The sequence below is a fragment of the Schistocerca gregaria genome, chromosome 7 (assembly GCF_023897955.1).
Source record: "Schistocerca gregaria isolate iqSchGreg1 chromosome 7, iqSchGreg1.2, whole genome shotgun sequence".
NCBI classification, from domain to species: Eukaryota; Metazoa; Arthropoda; class Insecta; order Orthoptera; family Acrididae; genus Schistocerca; species Schistocerca gregaria.
Window position 1 is genome coordinate 236,242,917 of NC_064926.1, and position 19,091 is coordinate 236,262,007.

Below are 19,091 nucleotides of genomic sequence, written 5' to 3' on the forward strand. Positions count from 1 at the left end.
GAAATTCTGTAAGTCACATTCGAGCTCTTTATGCGAGTCAAACACTATGCACAGTGTGTTCAATAAATGTGTTGATTTTGTTAGCATTGTGGTTGGTAATCCATTGCAACACCCATGAAGATACAAAACGATGAATTTGGATGTCCTCCAAAGAATCGTGTAAGCGCTGTCATCTATCTCTGATTTTTTCAGCTTTTCCTCTTATTAATCTAAGTCAATTTTCTTGTCGATGATTAAGTTCAGTGAGATGGTAATTATTTCTGAACATTTTTTCAAATGGCCATGTACTTGGTTCTTAACTTCGAGCCTTCACCAGGTAGTTAATTTACTGTAGCAACAGAATTCAGTTTGTTTTCCGTTTCTTCCCCTCCAATTTTAGACCTGCTTGCTTTTCACCTTTCCACTTATCCCCGCTACACGACAGAGGGGCAACCTGTTGGGCCCGTGGCCTTTCTCAGCCACAGCTTGTAACTGAAGGGGCAATGTCTACACTTTATTTTCAAACACAAATCGTGTCTGTAATTAACATTAGTATAAACGGACAATCAAGGTATTTATAGGAGAAAAAGGTATTGATGCAGTTAACACAGACATCTGTCTCAGGGATATTGTAATAATAATTGAAATGTTGAAATCCAGTATTAACCGAAGATGCTGTAAATCTATTACAATACCATCGAAAGGTGCTCTGATGTCCGATTCAGTGACAAGTAGTATATCAATGAAATTTCTAGCTCATAGCACTTAAACATGGAACTGAATTTTGCAGCATGACTGACAACACAGCCCAATAAATTAGCCACTTCTAATTAAAAGCAGTTTTGAACTGTGTGATTTGACCATTGTCATAAACTACACCATTCTTTGTATGAGATCATGCTGATGGAAAGTTTATATACAAATATGGGTGAAACAGCCACTCAGTATATACCCACCATGATCACTCTCAATAAATAGCCCTACGTTTTCAAAAGAGTAGATATGTAACATTCACCTGAATTACCATAAATGACACCATATTAAAAAAAAAGAAAATTGCCTATATTGTAGCATTTACAAAACACATACGGTATAAATGACTTGCGTAAACTGATGCTATTCATTCCCCCTCTCTCTTTCCAACTCTCCCCCTCTCCCCCTCTCTCCCGCCCACCATCCCTCCTTCCCTCATTTCAGCCCCTCCCCTCTCTCTCTCTCTCCCTCTCAGTCTCTCTCTCTCCATCTTGCAAGTCTTGCAAGATAAGCAGCTCTTGTTAACGTATATAGCCCAGTGTCTGTACCACACTTGATCTAAGGCATAATGGACGTTCAAATTAAATATTTCCACATCTACACTACTGTATGAAACATCTCACGCCTTACAAATTTTATTTCTCCGTGCACAAATAACTGTCACGAATGATATCTAAAACATGATGTAAACTCTTAGATTAAGTGCCCCATTGCTGTTGTCACATATAAATTGTTATAAAGCCTATAACTGCACAAAACGCACGTTCATAAAAATACTAACATAAACAGACAAGAAGTGATAGCTGACACGAACAATCACACATTCCAAATTAATGCCAGCTCCTGATAGAATGCAATTAATTTATAATTTATGCCATTTTTGTGAACTCTCAAATTAATTTCCACAATGCCAAATCCACATCTGAATTGTTCTATAACTGTACACAAGCAGCATGCTAAGTAAGTAGGTAACTTCATCCTAGGCCTGAATGAGATTACCTCAATAAGCACCATTTCAGGGGAAAGAAGATAATCCATCATGTTCTACACTAGAGAAATATAACTAATGTTATTCTCTTCTAATATAGAATTTCTTAATAAGTTCTTGATCTTTAATCGTACAGTTATCTTGTACTGGTATTCAGGACAACAACACCAAGTGTTTCGACACTTTAGCAAAACATGCCATACAAAACTATGTCATCTTTGACGAGGTGTTTAATATTGGCATTTCGATCCGAGGCAACTTGAGGCTGTGTTACTCATGGTACAAAGTACAGACTGTCAGCACCTCACATTTTTTTAAGTTTTTTGATAATGCGTCACTTCACCAGCCATGAATTATGGAGGAAGAAGAAAATGCATCATGTTCTACCTTAGAAAATTTATAATCGATCACATTGATTTGCTAATATTGATCTTTATTGCAGTTTCTTATCGCCTACTAGAAGTTACGACTAAAAAACTGCCCACAAGAGAATAGGGATCATGCTCTGACAGTGCCATACAAACTCAGTTATGAACAATAATGATAGCTTCGTGTGGCATAGTGGCCTGTTGCAAGTCTTTCTATTGGACTCCGCTCTAACGCCTTGAGTGTTCCTAACTTACCCAGTTATGCAGCCAGGGTACTGGACTTACAGTTTAACGTGTAGTTAGAAACACGGGTTGCTTGTGGTGACTCCTCACATCTTTGAGATGTGAAGGCTAAGTTAGAACGAAGATTGAAAGAGACAAAAAAATCCATAGTCCAACCAAGATTCGATCCCGAGATCCCTCGTTTTCCTGTCTCATGCTTTAGTACTGGAAGACCAGGTTTGACATGTACATAAAACATTCATTTGCAGGTTTTACAAATAAGTTTGTAGATATAAAAATTTGACTTCTGTGGACGTTGTTGTCGTTGTTCTGGTCTTCAGTCCTGAGACTGGTGTGATGCACCTCTCCATGCTACTCTATCTTGTGCAAGCTTCTTCATCTGCCAGTACCTACTGCAACCTACTTCCTTCTGAATCTGCATAGTGTAGTCATCTCTTGGTCTCCTTCTACGATTTTTACCTTCCACGCTGCCCTCCAATACTAAATTGGTGATCCCTTGATGCCTCATAACATGTCCTACCAACCGATACCTTCTTCTGGTCAAGTTGTGCCACAAACTTCTCTTCTCCCTAGTCCTGTTCAATACTTCCTCATTAGTTATGTGATCTACCCATCTAATCTTCAGCATTCTTCTGTAGCACCACATTTCGAAATCTTCTATTCTGTTCTTGTCTAAACTATTTATCGTCCATGTTTCACTTCCATACATGGCTACATTCCATACAAATACTTTCAGAAATGGCTTCCTGACACTTAAATCTATACTCGATGTTAACAAATTTCTCTTTTTCAGAAACGCTTTTCTTGCCATTGCCACTCTACATTTTATATCCTCTCTACTTCGACCATCATCAGTTATTTTGCTCCCCAAACAGCAAACCTCCATTACTACTTTAAGTGTCTCATTTCCTAATCTAATTCCCTCACCATCGCCCGACTTAATTCGACTACATTCCATTATCCTCGTTTTGCTTTTGTTGATGTTCATCTTATATCCTCCTTTCAAGACACTATCCATTTCGTTCAACTGCTCTTCCAAGTTCTTTGCTGTCTCTGACAGAATTACGATGTCATCGGCGAACCTCAACATTTTTATTTCTTCTCCATGGATTTTAATACCTACTCCGAATTTTTCTTTTGTTTCCTTCACTGCCTGCTCAATATACAGATTGAATAACATCGGGGAGAGACCACAACCCTGTCTCACTCCCTTCCCAACCACTGCTTGCCTTTCATGTCCCTCGACTCTTATAAGTGCCACCTGGTTTCTGTACAAATTGGAATTAGCCTTTCGCTCCCTGTATTTTACCCCTGCTACCTTCAGAATTTGAAAGAGAGTATTCCAATAAACATTATCAAAAGCTTTCTTTAAGTGTACAAATGCTAGAACTGTAGGTTTGCCCTTCCATAATCTAGCTTCCAAGGTAAGTCGTAGGGACACTATTGCATCACGTGTTCAACATTTCTACAGAATCCAAACTGATCTTCCCCGAGGTCGGCTTCTACTAGTTTTTTCATTAGTCTGTAAAGAATTCGTATTAGTACGTGTATTTTGCAGCCGTGGCTTATTAAACTGATAGTTCGGTAATTTTCACATCTGTGAACACCTGCTTTCGTTGAGATTGGAATTATTAGATTCTTTTTAAAGTCAGAGGGTATTTCGCCTGTCTCATACATCTTGCTTACCAGATGGTAGAGTTTCGTCAGGACTGGATCTCCCAAGGTTGTCAGTAGTTCCAATGGAATGTTGTCTACTCCGGGGGTTGTTTCGACTCAGGTCTTTCAGTGCTCTGTCCAACTCTTCACACAGTATCGTATCTCCCATTTCATCTTCATCTACATACTCTTCCATTTCCATAATATTGTCCTCAAGTACATAGCCCTTGTATAGACCCGCTATATACTCCTTCCACCTTTCTGCTTTCCCTTCTTTGCTTAGAACTGGGTTTCCATCTGAGCCCTTGATGTTCATGCAAGTGGTTCTCTTATTTCCAAAGGTCTCTTTAATTTTCCTGTAGACAGTATCTACCTTACCCCTAGTGAGATAAGCCTCTACATCCTTACATTTGTCCTCTAGCCATCCCTGCTTAGCCATTTTGCACTTCCTGTCGATCTCGTTTTTGAGACTTCTGTATTCCTTTTTGCCTGCTTCATTTACTGCATTTTTATATTTTCTTCTTTCATCTATTAAATTCAATTCAATATTGCTTCTGTTACCCAAGGATTTCTACTAGACCTCGTCTTTTTACCTACTTGATCCTCTGCTGCCTTCACTACTTCATCCCTCAAAGCTACCCATTCTTCTTCCACCGTATTTCTTTCCCCCATTCCTGTCAGTTGCTCCCTTATGCTCTCCCTGAAAGTCTGTACAAACTCTGGTTCTTTTAGTTTATTCAGGTCCCATCTCCTTAAATTCCCACCTTTTTGCAATTTCTTTAGTTTTAATCTACCATGCCTGTAATCTTACATTATTTACACCATTAATGAACTGCAGACTTCATTATTTGATATAAGTTTCATCATGATATCCCTGCTGCTTTTGTTGTTACCCTATATTCGTTTGCCACAAATCCTTATCTACTTATCACTTCATTAACACCCGACTTATCTAAATACAGCCTTTGCATTTGTCTTTTCAGATGTCGTATCTGTACTTCTGGCATTCCACGTTCTGACTTATAGAAGGTTATCAGTTCGTTGGATAACGAATAAATTTCTCATGTTTGCCTTCCTCTGCTCAGTCACCTACCGGAAAGACGAATGGGGAACTAATCCGAAATCTTTTGCCATTGGAGAATGACAATTTTTCCGTTACATCCCACCTGTTCTGTGAATACAAAATGGCTGTCTTTTAAAGCAGTGGTTTTCATTGCGTTTTGTTTCCTCATGCCGCTGACTGATTCTGATTCCTCAGCTTTTTAGGGGTAGTTTATCAGAAACAGTACAAGAGGTTGCCCTGGAACTCTATCTATCCCTCCACCTTATCTGCAAGACCGTGGGCAGAATGTGGGTATCTACCTATGCTGGGAGTCTGCTGCTGCCATTGCTGGCGATTTTATTCAAAATTAAAGCAGTGGCAGCGTTATAATCCAGTACACCTACTAGACCAGTTCATCGAGAAATGGTTACTTGTGTTACGTTTTGGTAGTACTTTTTACTGCTGACGGTCCACAAGAAGAGCATTCCGAAAACAGTCACCATAAGAGTTACAGTGTCATGAGATGAGGCGTACCTTTATAAGAAGAAAGTAACGTCTTACTAAAATACACTCCTGGAAATTGAAATAAGAACACCGTGAATTCATTGTCCCAGGAAGGGGAAACTTTATTGACACATTCCTGGGGGCAGATACATCACATGATCACACTGACAGAACCACAGGCACATAGACACAGGCAACAGAGCATGCACAATGTCGGCACAAATACAGTGTATATCCACCTTTCGCAGCAATGCAGGCTGCTATTCTCCCATGGAGACGATCGTAGAAATGCTGGATGTAGTCCTGTGGAACGGCTTGCCATGTCATTTCCCCCTGGCGCCTCAGTTGGACCAGCGTTCGTGCTGGACGTGCAGACCGCGTGAGACGACGCTTCATCCAGTCCCAAACATGCTCAATGGGGGACAGATCCGGAGATCTTGCTAGCCAGGGTAGTTGACTTACACCTTCTAGAGCACGTTGGGTGGCACGGGATACATGTGGACGTGCATTGTCCTGTTGGAACAGCAAGTTCCCTTGCCAGTCTAGGAATGGTAGAACGATGCGTTCGATGACGGTTTGGATGTACCGTGCACTATTCAGTGTATCCTCGACGATCACCAGAGGTGTACGGCCAGTGAAGGAGATCGCTCCCCACGCCATGATGCCGGGTGTTGGCCCTGTGTGCCTCGGTCGTATGCAGTCCTGATTGTGGCGCTCACCCCCACGGCCCAAAGCACGCATACGACCATCATTGGCACCAAGGCAGAAGCGACTCTCATCGCTGAAGACGACACGTCTCCATTCGTCCCTCCATTCACGCCTGTCGCGACACCACTGGAGGCGGGCTGCACGATGTTGGGGCGTGAGTGGACGACGGCCTAACGGTGTGCGGGACCGTAGCCCAGCTTAATGGAGACGGTTGCGAATGGTCCTCGCCGATACCCCAGGAGCAACAGTGTCCCTAATTTGCTGGGAAGTGGCGGTGCGGTCCCCTAGGCACTGTGTAGTATACTATGGTCTTGGCGTGCATCAGTGCGTCGCTCCGGTCCAGTCCCACGTCGACGAGCACGTGCACCTTCCGCCGACCACTGGCGACAACATCGATGTACTGCGGAGACCTCACGCCCCACGTGTTGAGCAATTCTGCGGTACGTCCACCCGGCTTCCCGCATGCCCACTATACGCACTCGCTCAAAGTCCGTCAACTGCACATACAGTTCACGTCCACGCTGTCGCGGCATGCTACCAGTGTTAAAGACTGCGATGGAGCTCCGTATGCCACGGCAAACTGGCTGACACTGACGGCGGCGGTGCCCAAATGCTGCGCAGCTAGCGCCATTCGACGGCCAACACCGCGGTTGCTGGTGTGTCCGCTGTGCCGTGCGTGTGATCATTACTTGTACTGCCCTCTCGCAGTGTCCGGAGCAAGTATGGTGGGTCTGACACACCGGTGTCAATGTGTTCTTTTTTCCATTTCCAGGAGTGTAAGTCACCACAAGAATAAACCAAAACTGAGCTACAGCAATCTCAGATGAGGCGTTCCTCGATTTTCCTAGGCAGACTCCTAAATAACTTATCAAACACAATTTACATTTTTTCAAAAGTGTCTCCTTATCATATGTGGAAAGTTGTGGAAAACATGAACTCTGACTTATTATGCAGGAAAAAGAGATAGGAGAAAATCAGCTTACCCAGAAGAGAATGCCTTAATCTACTGAAGAAAAAGAAAAAATTAATTAAAATTATACATTGTGTAGTTAAAGAGATCGGGAGAAGAAAGTCCTGGGACTCAATTTACTAAGGATTAACATTACCCATTGTGTTTTAGAATGCAGCAACAGCTGGTAACAAGCAATCCAGTTTATACAGCTAGGAGATGCTGTATATTATACAACTGTATGAACTATGTAACTTCAGAAACTGTTCTGCCTCACTGTATTGATGTTCATGAGTTGGAATACAAGCAAAACAAAAGCACGCATATCACAAAACATTCTCTTGTGGGTTATCGCTTTCTTTTATCGATAATTTCAATTAATACGAAATGCTCCAAATCTGAATAAATGTCTCATGAATAGCATGGCATCTTCACATATAATAATGAGAAAATGAGTCTAGTGTAAACCAGAGGAGTAAATTTTGTATTTCAGCTTTTTTTCTACATATTATACTAACCTTGATAATTAGTAGTGGCATGTCTCCAGTACATTACTCTGCTACCTCTGAAGCATTGTCATCGACAGACCCTTCGTGGCATTTTGGGAGGGTGGGCGGTGAGGGGGTGGAGGGGCCCAGTTTTATTTTGGAGCTTTTCAGTGTTCCTAAATTGGTTGAAGTTAATGTTGCAATCCAGCCATAAATAGGTCTCTGACGGATGCATGTCCCATTCTTGTACAGTCTCCACTTCTGGTCAATCTACAATTAACTAGTCGTTTCAGACGTGACTCTAAACTTAACCAGTCTTCTTTTCTAACATATTCTTCGCAAATTTACTGCTTATCTAATGGTTCAGTCTCTTGGCAGTATCCCTACCGATTGTACTGTAAGTTTGCAATGAATTTGATACCAGATGCCTCAAGGACTTAGGCATGATTACAAAATCATATGATGGTACATCTAGTAATAAATGTGGCCACTTAAGCTTTGATGTACGCAACCTAGATATTAAACTCAGAAAAATTTTAATTTCCAATTTGTATGACAGTGTGCGATTTAGTTTGAAACTATATATGCTTGTACTAATCTCTGTATCAAGCTACCCGCAATAATAAGGTAAGAAATTTCTAACCCAATATGTTACCAAGCTGAACTGAAGTCACTTGTTATTAGCCGCTCCTGTGTAGTGTTTCAATGTGTGAAATAGGTAAACTCAAACCCGAGGTAGATAATGAACCATATAATATTCCTAGATACTTTCCAGTTTAATACAATCTACCTAGTTTGAATAGCTGCTCATTTGTGCAAATGTTCTCATGCGTTCATCCAATATTAGTGACAGTACATATCAGAAGCACATGTGTGGATCATGACTTTTAAATAAATACTCTCATGTTTACTATGCAGACTTAAGTCTGGGCTGTACGAGGTGGATTTCAGCAGCCCAAACAGGACGAGGACGCCGAAGGCATCGGCCTTCTTCATGGCAGACGTCTTTAGCAGCAAGCAGTTGCCCAGCCAGTACAACGAGTAAGACGTTCTGTGATCACTACACAAGACATAAATGAGTATGTCAACATAGTGTTTATTATGATCTCTTGCCAAATACAGTACAGTTATATGAAGTAATAATTGTATTGTCAGCAACTACGGAATGTAGATTTTTTTCAACCATTGTCTAGGTAAATAAATTTCTGAAAATGAACAACTGTACTTTCCTGTTTTGACCATGTTTGTCTCTCACTAACTGTATGTAAGTTTCAATGGAGAAATAACACAGCCTACCGGTCTAATGTTGTCCATTACAAGGAATATGTACGGTTCCAAATGCTGGCAAATTTTTAATTTTTAGTTCCTGACATGAGCACGTATTTTTGACTGTTGCCCACTCACAATGTAGCATAACGGTTGATAAAATTTCATCCACATGAAGGCATCCATAGAGATTTCGTAATCTAGGTCTACATAATAAAAATTATTTGCAGCAGGTTGACTGTGTTACTTCCCCATTGACTTATACATTGATGAATTCCCGTAAGGAAAACGTGGCCCCGAGGCTATAAAACGTGGGCTATGGAGCAAAAGAAGAAATTCATTTGTTCGGATGAGTCTTGTCTCATACTGTTTCCTGCATCTGACTGAGGCTATGTGTCAAAAATGAAACATAGCGCATGGTATTCCATGGGATCCGTCGGTACATAGCAAGACTGCGTCACTGACAAGGATTGCGTTACCATTCAAACAGCTCTCATTCTCCATGACCGGTTTTGTGAGCAAGACAAGGAATTGTCACATCTCCCCTAGGTACAACAGTCAGAAGCTCTCAATAATATTGAGCCAGTGGCTCTACTGTCATAAGAAGGTTATGGTAGTTATCCCCTTCCATCATCGTTACCTGATCTGGTCAATAATTTGCAGGAAGAATGCTACAACATACCCTTGAAAACCATACAGGATATATTTCCATCCATTCAGAGACCGTATTGACCATAGTAATGTGTTTTGTTTTTCATATTTCCATTCAGTGTAGGTTGGCTCGTGTAATAGGCAATGCCGACTAGTAACGAGAGGAAACTGGTTGAAAATATGACCATTACAAATATATTTGATTTCTGACCAGAACACATGCCAATAAAACATATGATTAAATACACCGAAGTCTATTACCTGAAGATTACCAACGTTCTTAGGAAAGCTTTAGTATATTGTTGCAAACATCAGCATGTCTAATAAGCTGCTGATTTTAAGATTCGTAATACCCCTACCCACAAAAGTCTCACAGCAGTGACAAACATATGTATGTCTTAAGTTTATTGGGCAGAAACGAGTTTCAACAGACCGACTAGCAAGAATGCACACCAATTCGCCATCTTCAGCTCAACCCGCCTACATGACAACAAAAGGCCTCTAACTCTCAACTAGCTGTGAACTTTGCCATGCCTATCAGAGAATCTAGAAACAATCCTTGACAGACAGTACTTTCTGCTAGGTAGAAGTTAAAAAGTGCCAACCAGTCACATGTGCATTCTCCCACTCTCTCTACTTCTATGACTACTTTTAAATATATGCTTCCATTAACTTCTGGTTTCTCTGCTGACCCACACTCATTACTATGGTAAGCTCATGTTTCTCTCTTCTAATTGTTAATTTTAATTATCAGTGTATTATGCTGATTAGGTATGTCATCTTATTTGAGGAGACAATATTTTGTACGTAATGATAGCTACTCAGCTACTGGAAGGTCTGTTAGATGTCCTTGTTGCACACAAAAACATACCTACACCAAAATTATGGCATTTACGACGACGATTGTCAAGATTTTATGGTCTCACTGATCTGAATGTGGCATTGCTGGGAACTGGTGTCATCGCCAGCCCAGCTAGAGAATGCAACACTCACAGAAACCAGTTTCCTCACTTTTTTGATGTACCTTAACAGCTAGATGGGAGCACTGTATCAGTGCAATAGGCACAGTCATTACCATAGTATACATGTCTGTAGGTGTAGTAGTGCTCTTTTGAGTATTCAGATGTTATATTGATCTTACTTTGATCACAATATGTAGCACATCTATCAGCCGAGACCTTACACATCGAATATTTTACCAAATTAATTCATTAATTGTATGTTTTACGAAAACCTAGCCTTTTACAATGACCTTTTTCCTTTTTTTCACATAATTATTTCAGCTGGATTGAGAGGGGTCACAAACGAAGGGGTATGATTATACTTCTCCTAGTTTGAGAAAGCTGAAGTCGAGGTTCACAAGGTTACAGAAATCTCATGAGATTGTAAAATGAAATTTCCGATTTTTTGCCTATATTAGATATAAAAAGCTTCTATTGTTTTGTGTTCACACTTTGGAATAAAAGTTAATACAAATGATCAGGTTTGAATAAGAATTCGTAAATCTCTGTATTACTTCTATGCCATTTTTTTCTAGAATTTGCAGAAACAAGAAGAATGTGATTTGTGTTTTCAGTATAAAGCTTTATTACTAGTTTCTAGCAATTCAATTATCATATTTTTCATTTTTAGAGCTATAACAAGACATTCATGTAATGCTAAATCTCATGCATTTTGTGGCCTACAATAGTGAAACTAAATAAGAAAGAATATTGTTAATGTATTACCCCATTACTGAAAATATTTTGCGCCATTTGCATCATAAATAGTTTATGTAAGTGATATACAACACAAAAAATCAGAATGACCCTCCAAGAATGAAACTGTTTCGTAACTTCCTATAACTAGTTTTCTATCCGTTTACCATGGAGCGGTACAGAGTGGAGTTTTATTTGCATCCATTTGCCACAAGACTCTTACACATCCTGCCAAGCATTAGATGCACTTATCTAATTTTTATGGGATATTTCACATGTATCCCTTTGCTTCTGATCCTGTCATACATGTATGGGTGTTCAGTCTGTCATAGTCCTGTGCTGAGCAAGACTCTAGCTGCAAGTCAGAATATGAATTCTTACAGCAGATAGATTCTTGGATGTTCATCCAGAACTGCTCGAATTTTGAACGTCTCGGTATATCAGTTTCTGGTGAGGTATTTCTTGAAAATTGTGTTTGCTAATTCTATCAAAATTGCTGCTTAAGAATTTAGTCATTTGTGGATCTGTGATCTTGATCTTACTACACAGTTCAGACAAAAGTTTATTATCTGACATGTACATGTCACACATTTAATATTTTACATTATGTGTATTTGTACTCACCTGCTAGATCTTGCACCATATCAATCAATCAATTTGGAAGAACCTTGCTCTGTGGAACATTAAATATATTATTTTAGTGAATTACTCCCCAACTGAGACTTCGAATGTAGGTAACGATGCATAGTGATTAATCTTTATTGTTGCAGTAGCTTCTTACATGAATATCTTATTGTAAATACTTCTGCATCTCACTTCTTTTTAGACTTTAGAGCATCCCTTGAACACTTGGAGTACTGATAAAATAGTTTTAAGAAGAGCTTATAACCAATGGATGTTTCGCACCTCTTGTTCTAGGCATTATGCGTTGTGTGTTAGCTTCCACAGTGTGGATTGGTTTTTTGCTCTCAATCTTATGAAGTCAGTAATTTCTCTCCTGACAATTCACCTTTCATTAGACCCATATCCTTTTTTGTTTCTTCAGCGGATGCTATCAATGTTGTTGTCAGGGTTTACCAAGCTATCGAATCATATGAGCACATTGTTTCAATTATACCATAAATATTTGATATGTTTACATGACTTTTGGGCTGTCTGCACCATTAACCCACATAATAATATTTTCAGTCAAATTTTTTCACCTTCTAGTAATAATGAAAGTCTACAGCAACGTTTGGGAAATATCTAGAATGGTCATTTCCATGGCAGATAGTTGTCGAAAATATTGCTGAATCTGCTGATTTCAGTCTCAACTACAGTTTCATTAAGTACGATGCTGCACTAGAAATAACATCCTGTGAGCAGAGCAAGAGCAGCATATCTCCCTTCCAACACGTTACCATTTTTAAGTCGCTCATTTTCCACATATGCTGAATATTTTTGCTGAAAACGCTGTTTTTCATGAAACACTTTTTTCCGAATTACACATTTGATCTCATATGCTTCTCAGCATTAATATTAATACCTCACTCAACCTAACTCATGAAATGATAATATATGGTGAACTTAACAGAGAAGTAATGTATTCTTAAGGCACTGCTTTAAGTTTCTATAATGAATCGCATGATCTTTCTCATTGTACTAGGTGGGACTAAATTTCTTTTGAATATTATATATATGTATATGTGTGTGTATATATATATATATATATATATATATATATATATATATATATATATATATATATATATATATATATATACACTTCTAGGATATAGCTCACATTTAAATAATTGAGTATGCTCATACATCTAAATTCTTAACAGGCATCAATGATAGATTATGGTGCTTCATCATGGTCCAGGAAATCAACCTGTTAGAAGCAAGATATTTAAGACTCATCCTTTTATTCAGCCTTATTTTCTGTTGAACCTTTAAATTCTTACACGATCTGAGTTCAGGCAGGTATGGACCACATTGGTTTCTATCCAAAGATTATTTACCCATATTAGTGCGAAAGGACCATATGGTTAATATATTTTTTGTTATTGATTAATAATACTTAATTACTATTTTCACAGATTAATGTGTTGAATTTCGAATTCAGTTGTATAGATTTTTTCTACAAATAGTGTTATACTTTATGGTTTATTTATAGTTGTTTTGAATTTTCTTTTTGGTTATTTGTGTTTTAATTAGTGTGGATATTTTAATTTTATTTGAGTGGAAGGTTTTAAGTTCTATTCAAATTCGTAAAAGTCCAAATAAAGTAGGGTTTGCAAGGATCCCTCAAACTTTCAGTGATGTTATTAAGTTGATTTGTAAGCCTATCCTTATTATATGTATTCATTCACTTTATTATTTTTCTCTTTTTTATAGTAATTTCATTGGTGTTTATACAGTAATAATTTCTAGGTGATCTTCTAATTAAAATTATTCTTTGTTATGATCTTTACCTTCTGTTGCTCAAACAGTTTTGTATGATGTTGGATTAGCTTTAATTTTATTGACATTAATTATGTCAATTGGCGGTTTTAATATGTTTCATTTTATGAACTATCAACTTTATTGTTTTTTTAGCATTATTTCTTTTCCTTAAGCCTTAGCATGGTTTGCTTCTCATTTAGCGGAAACTAATTGAAATCCTTCTGATTTTGCTTAGGATAAGTCTGAAATAGTTTCAGTGTTTAATATTTAAATGATGCAAGTGGTTTTATTTTACATTTTTGGCTGAATATATATGAGATTGTTGTTAGCTTTAATTTTTTGTATGGTGATTTTTATTCTTTTATTAAACTTGCTATTGTATCTTTTGATTCTTTTTTTGTGTTTGATTTACTTTACTTTACTTTTTGTGTTTGATTTACTTTACACCCATTTCGTTATGATAAATTAATATATTTACCTAGAAATACCCTTTTACCTTTGTCTTTGAATTTTTTATTTAATTTATTCATTTAAAGATTATATTCATTTCATTCATTTCGTAATATTTATTGAGAAATGTTAACAGTAGAATTAAGCTTCTAGAATGATTTCAAAATATATGCCTTTCCTAAGCTAATTAAATTATTTATTTTATTCCTTAATTGGCTTGACTTATGCCTTTGCTACATGAACATTTGTACTCTTATAATATATGGTTGTTCAACTGGTTGTTTTCCAATTCATGTTAGTAAACATACTGCAGCTACTATGATTCAGACTAGGATTTGATTGATAGTTTAGAATTGAATACCTCAGAATAGTGTATTACTGTAAAGTGGTAAAATCATTAAGATTCTAATTCATAAAAATAATGCTATAACACCTCCTAATTTATTAGGAATTCACCACAGAATTTAATGAGGAAATAGGATATATCGTTCTCGTTGAATGTGAACTGGTGTTATTAGTGGATTGGGAGGTACAAAATTGTCTGGGTGTCCTAGAAGATAAAGGGTTATTAGATATAATATAGTTACTAATGATGTTATTAATAGACATGTGATTGAATCCTTAACAGTCAAATATGGGTGGGATAGAAATTTTTCGATATCTCAGTTAAGTCCTAAGGGGTTATAAGAGCATGTTTGGTGAAGGAAGAAAAAGTTGACTGCTGTCATAGCAGCAATAATAAACCGTAATACAAAATGAAATGTAAAGAATCAATTGAACATTACGTTATCAACAGCAAATCCTTCCCACACTCATTGAACTAAATCTGTTCCTAAATATGCAACTGCACATAATAAATTATTAATTACTGTTGCACCTCAGAATTATATTTGATCTCAATGTGGAACATATCCTATAAATGTAGTTGCTATATCTAAGAACAGAATTACAAAAACATCCACAATAGATTCCTTCTCCTATGTGCTAGTAAATGTAAATGCTCCACTTGCAAGTAAATTGCGAATGATTCAACCTTTATTTACACCCTGACAGATGAGGGCTATACTACTAAATGCTATGTCAATCTTATATGTACAATATATAACTAAAAACACTCATGTCACGATTTCAGTTATAATCCTTACAAGGACCAAAAATTCCATCAGAATGATATATTTGTTGGTACAGATAGATGAATGAGGGAATTATTTAAAATTTTAATTAAAGAATGTCTTAAATGTAGATGTTTTTTCATTAGTACAGTTATATAATATTATGAATAGGTACTTGGTTAGAATTAGAGTTTTTAGCTAATGATAAAAGTTAATGAATAATAATATTTATTATTATTGTAATAATAAATAAAGGTATATCATATAATTTTTATAAAGTTATTGTTATTCCTTGATAATTGATTGAAGCATTATTAATCTGGTTTGGTAAATTGAAAAACTTTATAAAGATTATTAAGTCTAAAATAATTAATGCTGATATAATTAAGATTCATATTATTACAGTAAGAATTATAGTAAATCACTTAAGTTGAAATGTCGCATTTTATTCAATTCTTGTGGTATAAATAAGTAGGACTAACATACCACCAAGAAATATGAGAAATATTTCTTAACACAATCAATAATTTTCTATTTTTGTTCCTGTTAGTAATCCAACAAGAATGGTTTTGTAGGATAAGGAAGAGTATTATTTATATTGGGTGTCTTAATTTAGTAAAATTAATATTTATTACATTTGATAAGACATTATTATTATTTTGATCATTTCAGGTCATAGTTTAATCAAATGTCGGTTTTGGGAAGCCATTATGAAAAGTTTTAAAATTGGGTGTGATACTTATTTCCAGTTTACAAACTGTTAAATCTAATGTTTTTAGCACTTTGTTGCTTTATCTTACTGGTGATTATGTTTTTTCTTGAAAGTGTAAAAACTTTTTAATTGTTCAGTTGAGACTGATATATATTGTTGTTTCTTCATGTGCAATAATTATTACTTTTCTTACAAAATTTTTTATTATTATTCTTCTGTTTTTTTAGTTTCTCTTGTTTGTGAGGGAAATTTAGGACTTTTTATCTTGTTTCCAATATTCGGTCTCATGGTAATGATGTTTTAAATTCTTCTGGAATTTATTTCTGTTAATATATTTACTTATGACTTTTTTATCCCTCTTTGTCTGCAAAGTAATAGTTGATGGTTGCTTCATTCTTTATTGGTCCCGTCAAGTTTTGTTTTTATAAATAAATTAGTTAAATAAGATAATATATTATTTTGATATTGACTACTTTTCATTTAGTTTGATTTTTGAGTAATTGGATTTGTTCATTAATAATTACTGCAAGAGGTTCAGTATATTACCTCCATTTTATTGTAATATTTTGTTTTTAAATTTTCATTTTAATAATTATTCTTTGTTGTTCATTTGTCAAATTAAACCTTCATTCTTTGTATATTTTTGAGGCTATATTGGTTTCTTTATTACTTTTAATTTTAGGTTGAGGTTACTGACCTGAGAGCTTACAGTGTGGTTATTAATTAATTTTTTATACTTTAGTTGCTAGATTACCTTTCCTGTTAGCTTTATTTAACATTTCTGATTTTGATAATTTATATTTTGCTTTGTTGATTGATTTTGGTTGTTATATATGTTTTTTTATAATTAATGCTTTTTTACTTAAGATACCTACGTTTTTGGTTCACCTTTGGCTATCTAAGGCCCATGAGACGCCCTTATTTGTGATAGAATGATTCTTCCTTGTGTTCTGTTGAGGTAAGGTATTTTCCATGTCACTAAGGTTATTTCTTATTTGGGGAGTCACTTTAATCATTTCTGGTTGCGTTAAAGCTAATCTGTTGGTGATATTGTTAGAGTTATCTGTTTTGGCTAGCTGATTTAAAGTATTTTTTTGCTTATTCTTCTGTTGCTCATATAACAATGGTTGTTAATGGATTAATAACTATGAATTGATGAAGTTGTATAGGTTCGCTTCCTTTAATAGTTGGAAATAGTTTATGTTCTTCTGGTTTCTTTCGTCTAACTTGCATTTCTTATAAATGCTTAGGTAGATATAGATTGTTAATTAACAAGAGAATAGTTAATTTAATGCCTAGAATGACTTGGTCAGTTATGACTGCTCCTCTTTTGTTAAATTTGGTCTGTGAATTGAAATTATTAAAAAGAATTAAGTCTTGATCCTATTTTGGATTTTTTTGTTCTATTTGTTTATCTTTTTTTAGAGCTCATGATATTAATGAATGAATATATTCTTATTCTGAGCATGGTGTTTATTATTCTGGCATTTATAGTTACTCTCCAAGTTATTTTTGGGAGTATCATCTTTTACTTTTACATTGATTGCCATTAAATATTCTTGCTTTATGGGGTGTATATTTCTTTGTATAAAAAGCTTAAGTATTTTAATTAAAAATTTTGTTTTTGTGTTATTTAAGTTTTCTGACATAGGCCATATATTAAATTTCTACTTCTTCTTTAAGTTCTTTTTATTTTTTATACTATAATTTTCATCTTGGGTTTTATTATTTACTAATTAGATATAGAATTTTTGTTGAGTGAGAAATTTTAATTTAAATAGTTTTATGTTTGTGACGACTTTAGTTCTGGTTGAATATCTCTTATTTTTTTATCTTTTGTTATATATATTTCTTCTTTGGTAACTAATTGCAGAGAGGATTAAATATCAGGGTAGTGAAATATAAATCGTTTTATTGTTATTGTTTTAATATTTATTCTTTCGATTGGATTTTGATTATTGGTCCTGATTTGATTAGAATTTTTCTGAGTTGAGATGGTTTCGGACTGTTTTCTTACTGTTTCGTTATTTTTTATTAAAATGTTAAGTCTTGTAATGCTGCTATATTAACTGCTTTGTCGAATTTGACTCATGATAATGCTCTTTTATTTTCTATTGCTTGAATGTTATTTTGCAGTGGTTGGAATTATATTTATTATTATGACTTTATTTCGATTTCCTTTGAAATAAGGCTTATTAAGATATTAATTGTTTTACTGGTACAACTATGAGAACTCATATCCATTTTTTTCTTGACATCCTGCTGCTATAGCAGCACCTACTCCTCTTTGTGCTTTAGGCCATTCGTCTTCTCTCACTACTGCTTAGGTTTATTTATCAGTTTGTTTTAGACCAATATTACAGATTTATAATTGAGGTTGATTATTACTTTTAATTTTTTATAACTTTCTCTATGTCCGCAATGGGAGCAGATTTTGAGTGTGATTTAAAGAAGATTATTGCTCTTGCTGCATTGAGACAAGTTGGTAGATTAATGAGAGTTTTGGCTATAGATTAACCGAAGCTTGATTTCTTTCGTTTTCCTTCATCATGCATTACTTAAAGTATTATTGCTTACGTGTGCAAGTTCAATAACTCATACCCTAAAGCATTCTCAGGATATTCATTTTATGGTTTCTATTGTTAATTTTGTACCATTAACTATCAGCTTGTTTTAATGTTTGTGGTTTATCTTTATGTGGTTTACCTTTTTTGGTTGAGTTTTATTCAAAGTATTTAATTCTTGAGATGATTTGCTTAAGATCAATTTATTTTTTAATTTTTTCTTTCATCTTTTCTATGGGTTTAACTGCATCTTATTATTTTCATTTATTTTACTATTGAATATCTGGGGATAATAATTTCTACTCAACCTTTTCGTCTGATGATAAGGGTTACTATGTTTCATTTGGTACAATTGGTTTATTATTTGTTGCTGTCTTTGGTGGTAGCCTTTTGCCTTCATTAATTTTTCCTATTTCTCATTAATTGCAATTTTCAAAACTTTTTGTTTTTGGTTTATGTGCTTATGTCTAAGTATTATTTTTCTCGTAATTTATTTTCTTTGAAAATATTGACTTTTGTTAGATTTGGTGGTTT

The 19,091-nt window shown here is 35.6% G+C and overlaps 1 protein-coding gene across 2 annotated transcripts in view; it reads left to right on the forward strand.

The window, feature by feature from the left end:
- Window positions 1-8,902, forward strand: part of LOC126281854 (myrosinase 1-like) — a 190,681-nt gene extending 181,779 nt beyond the window's left edge. For both annotated transcript variants that reach the window (XM_049981113.1, XM_049981111.1), the window contains exon 11: window positions 8,597-8,902. In XM_049981113.1, coding sequence (XP_049837070.1) covers window positions 8,597-8,723 — 127 coding nt within the window. In that variant the 3' untranslated portion in view covers window positions 8,724-8,902. The remainder of the gene's footprint in view (window positions 1-8,596) is intronic.
- The last annotated feature ends 10,189 nt before the right edge of the window (window positions 8,903-19,091 follow it).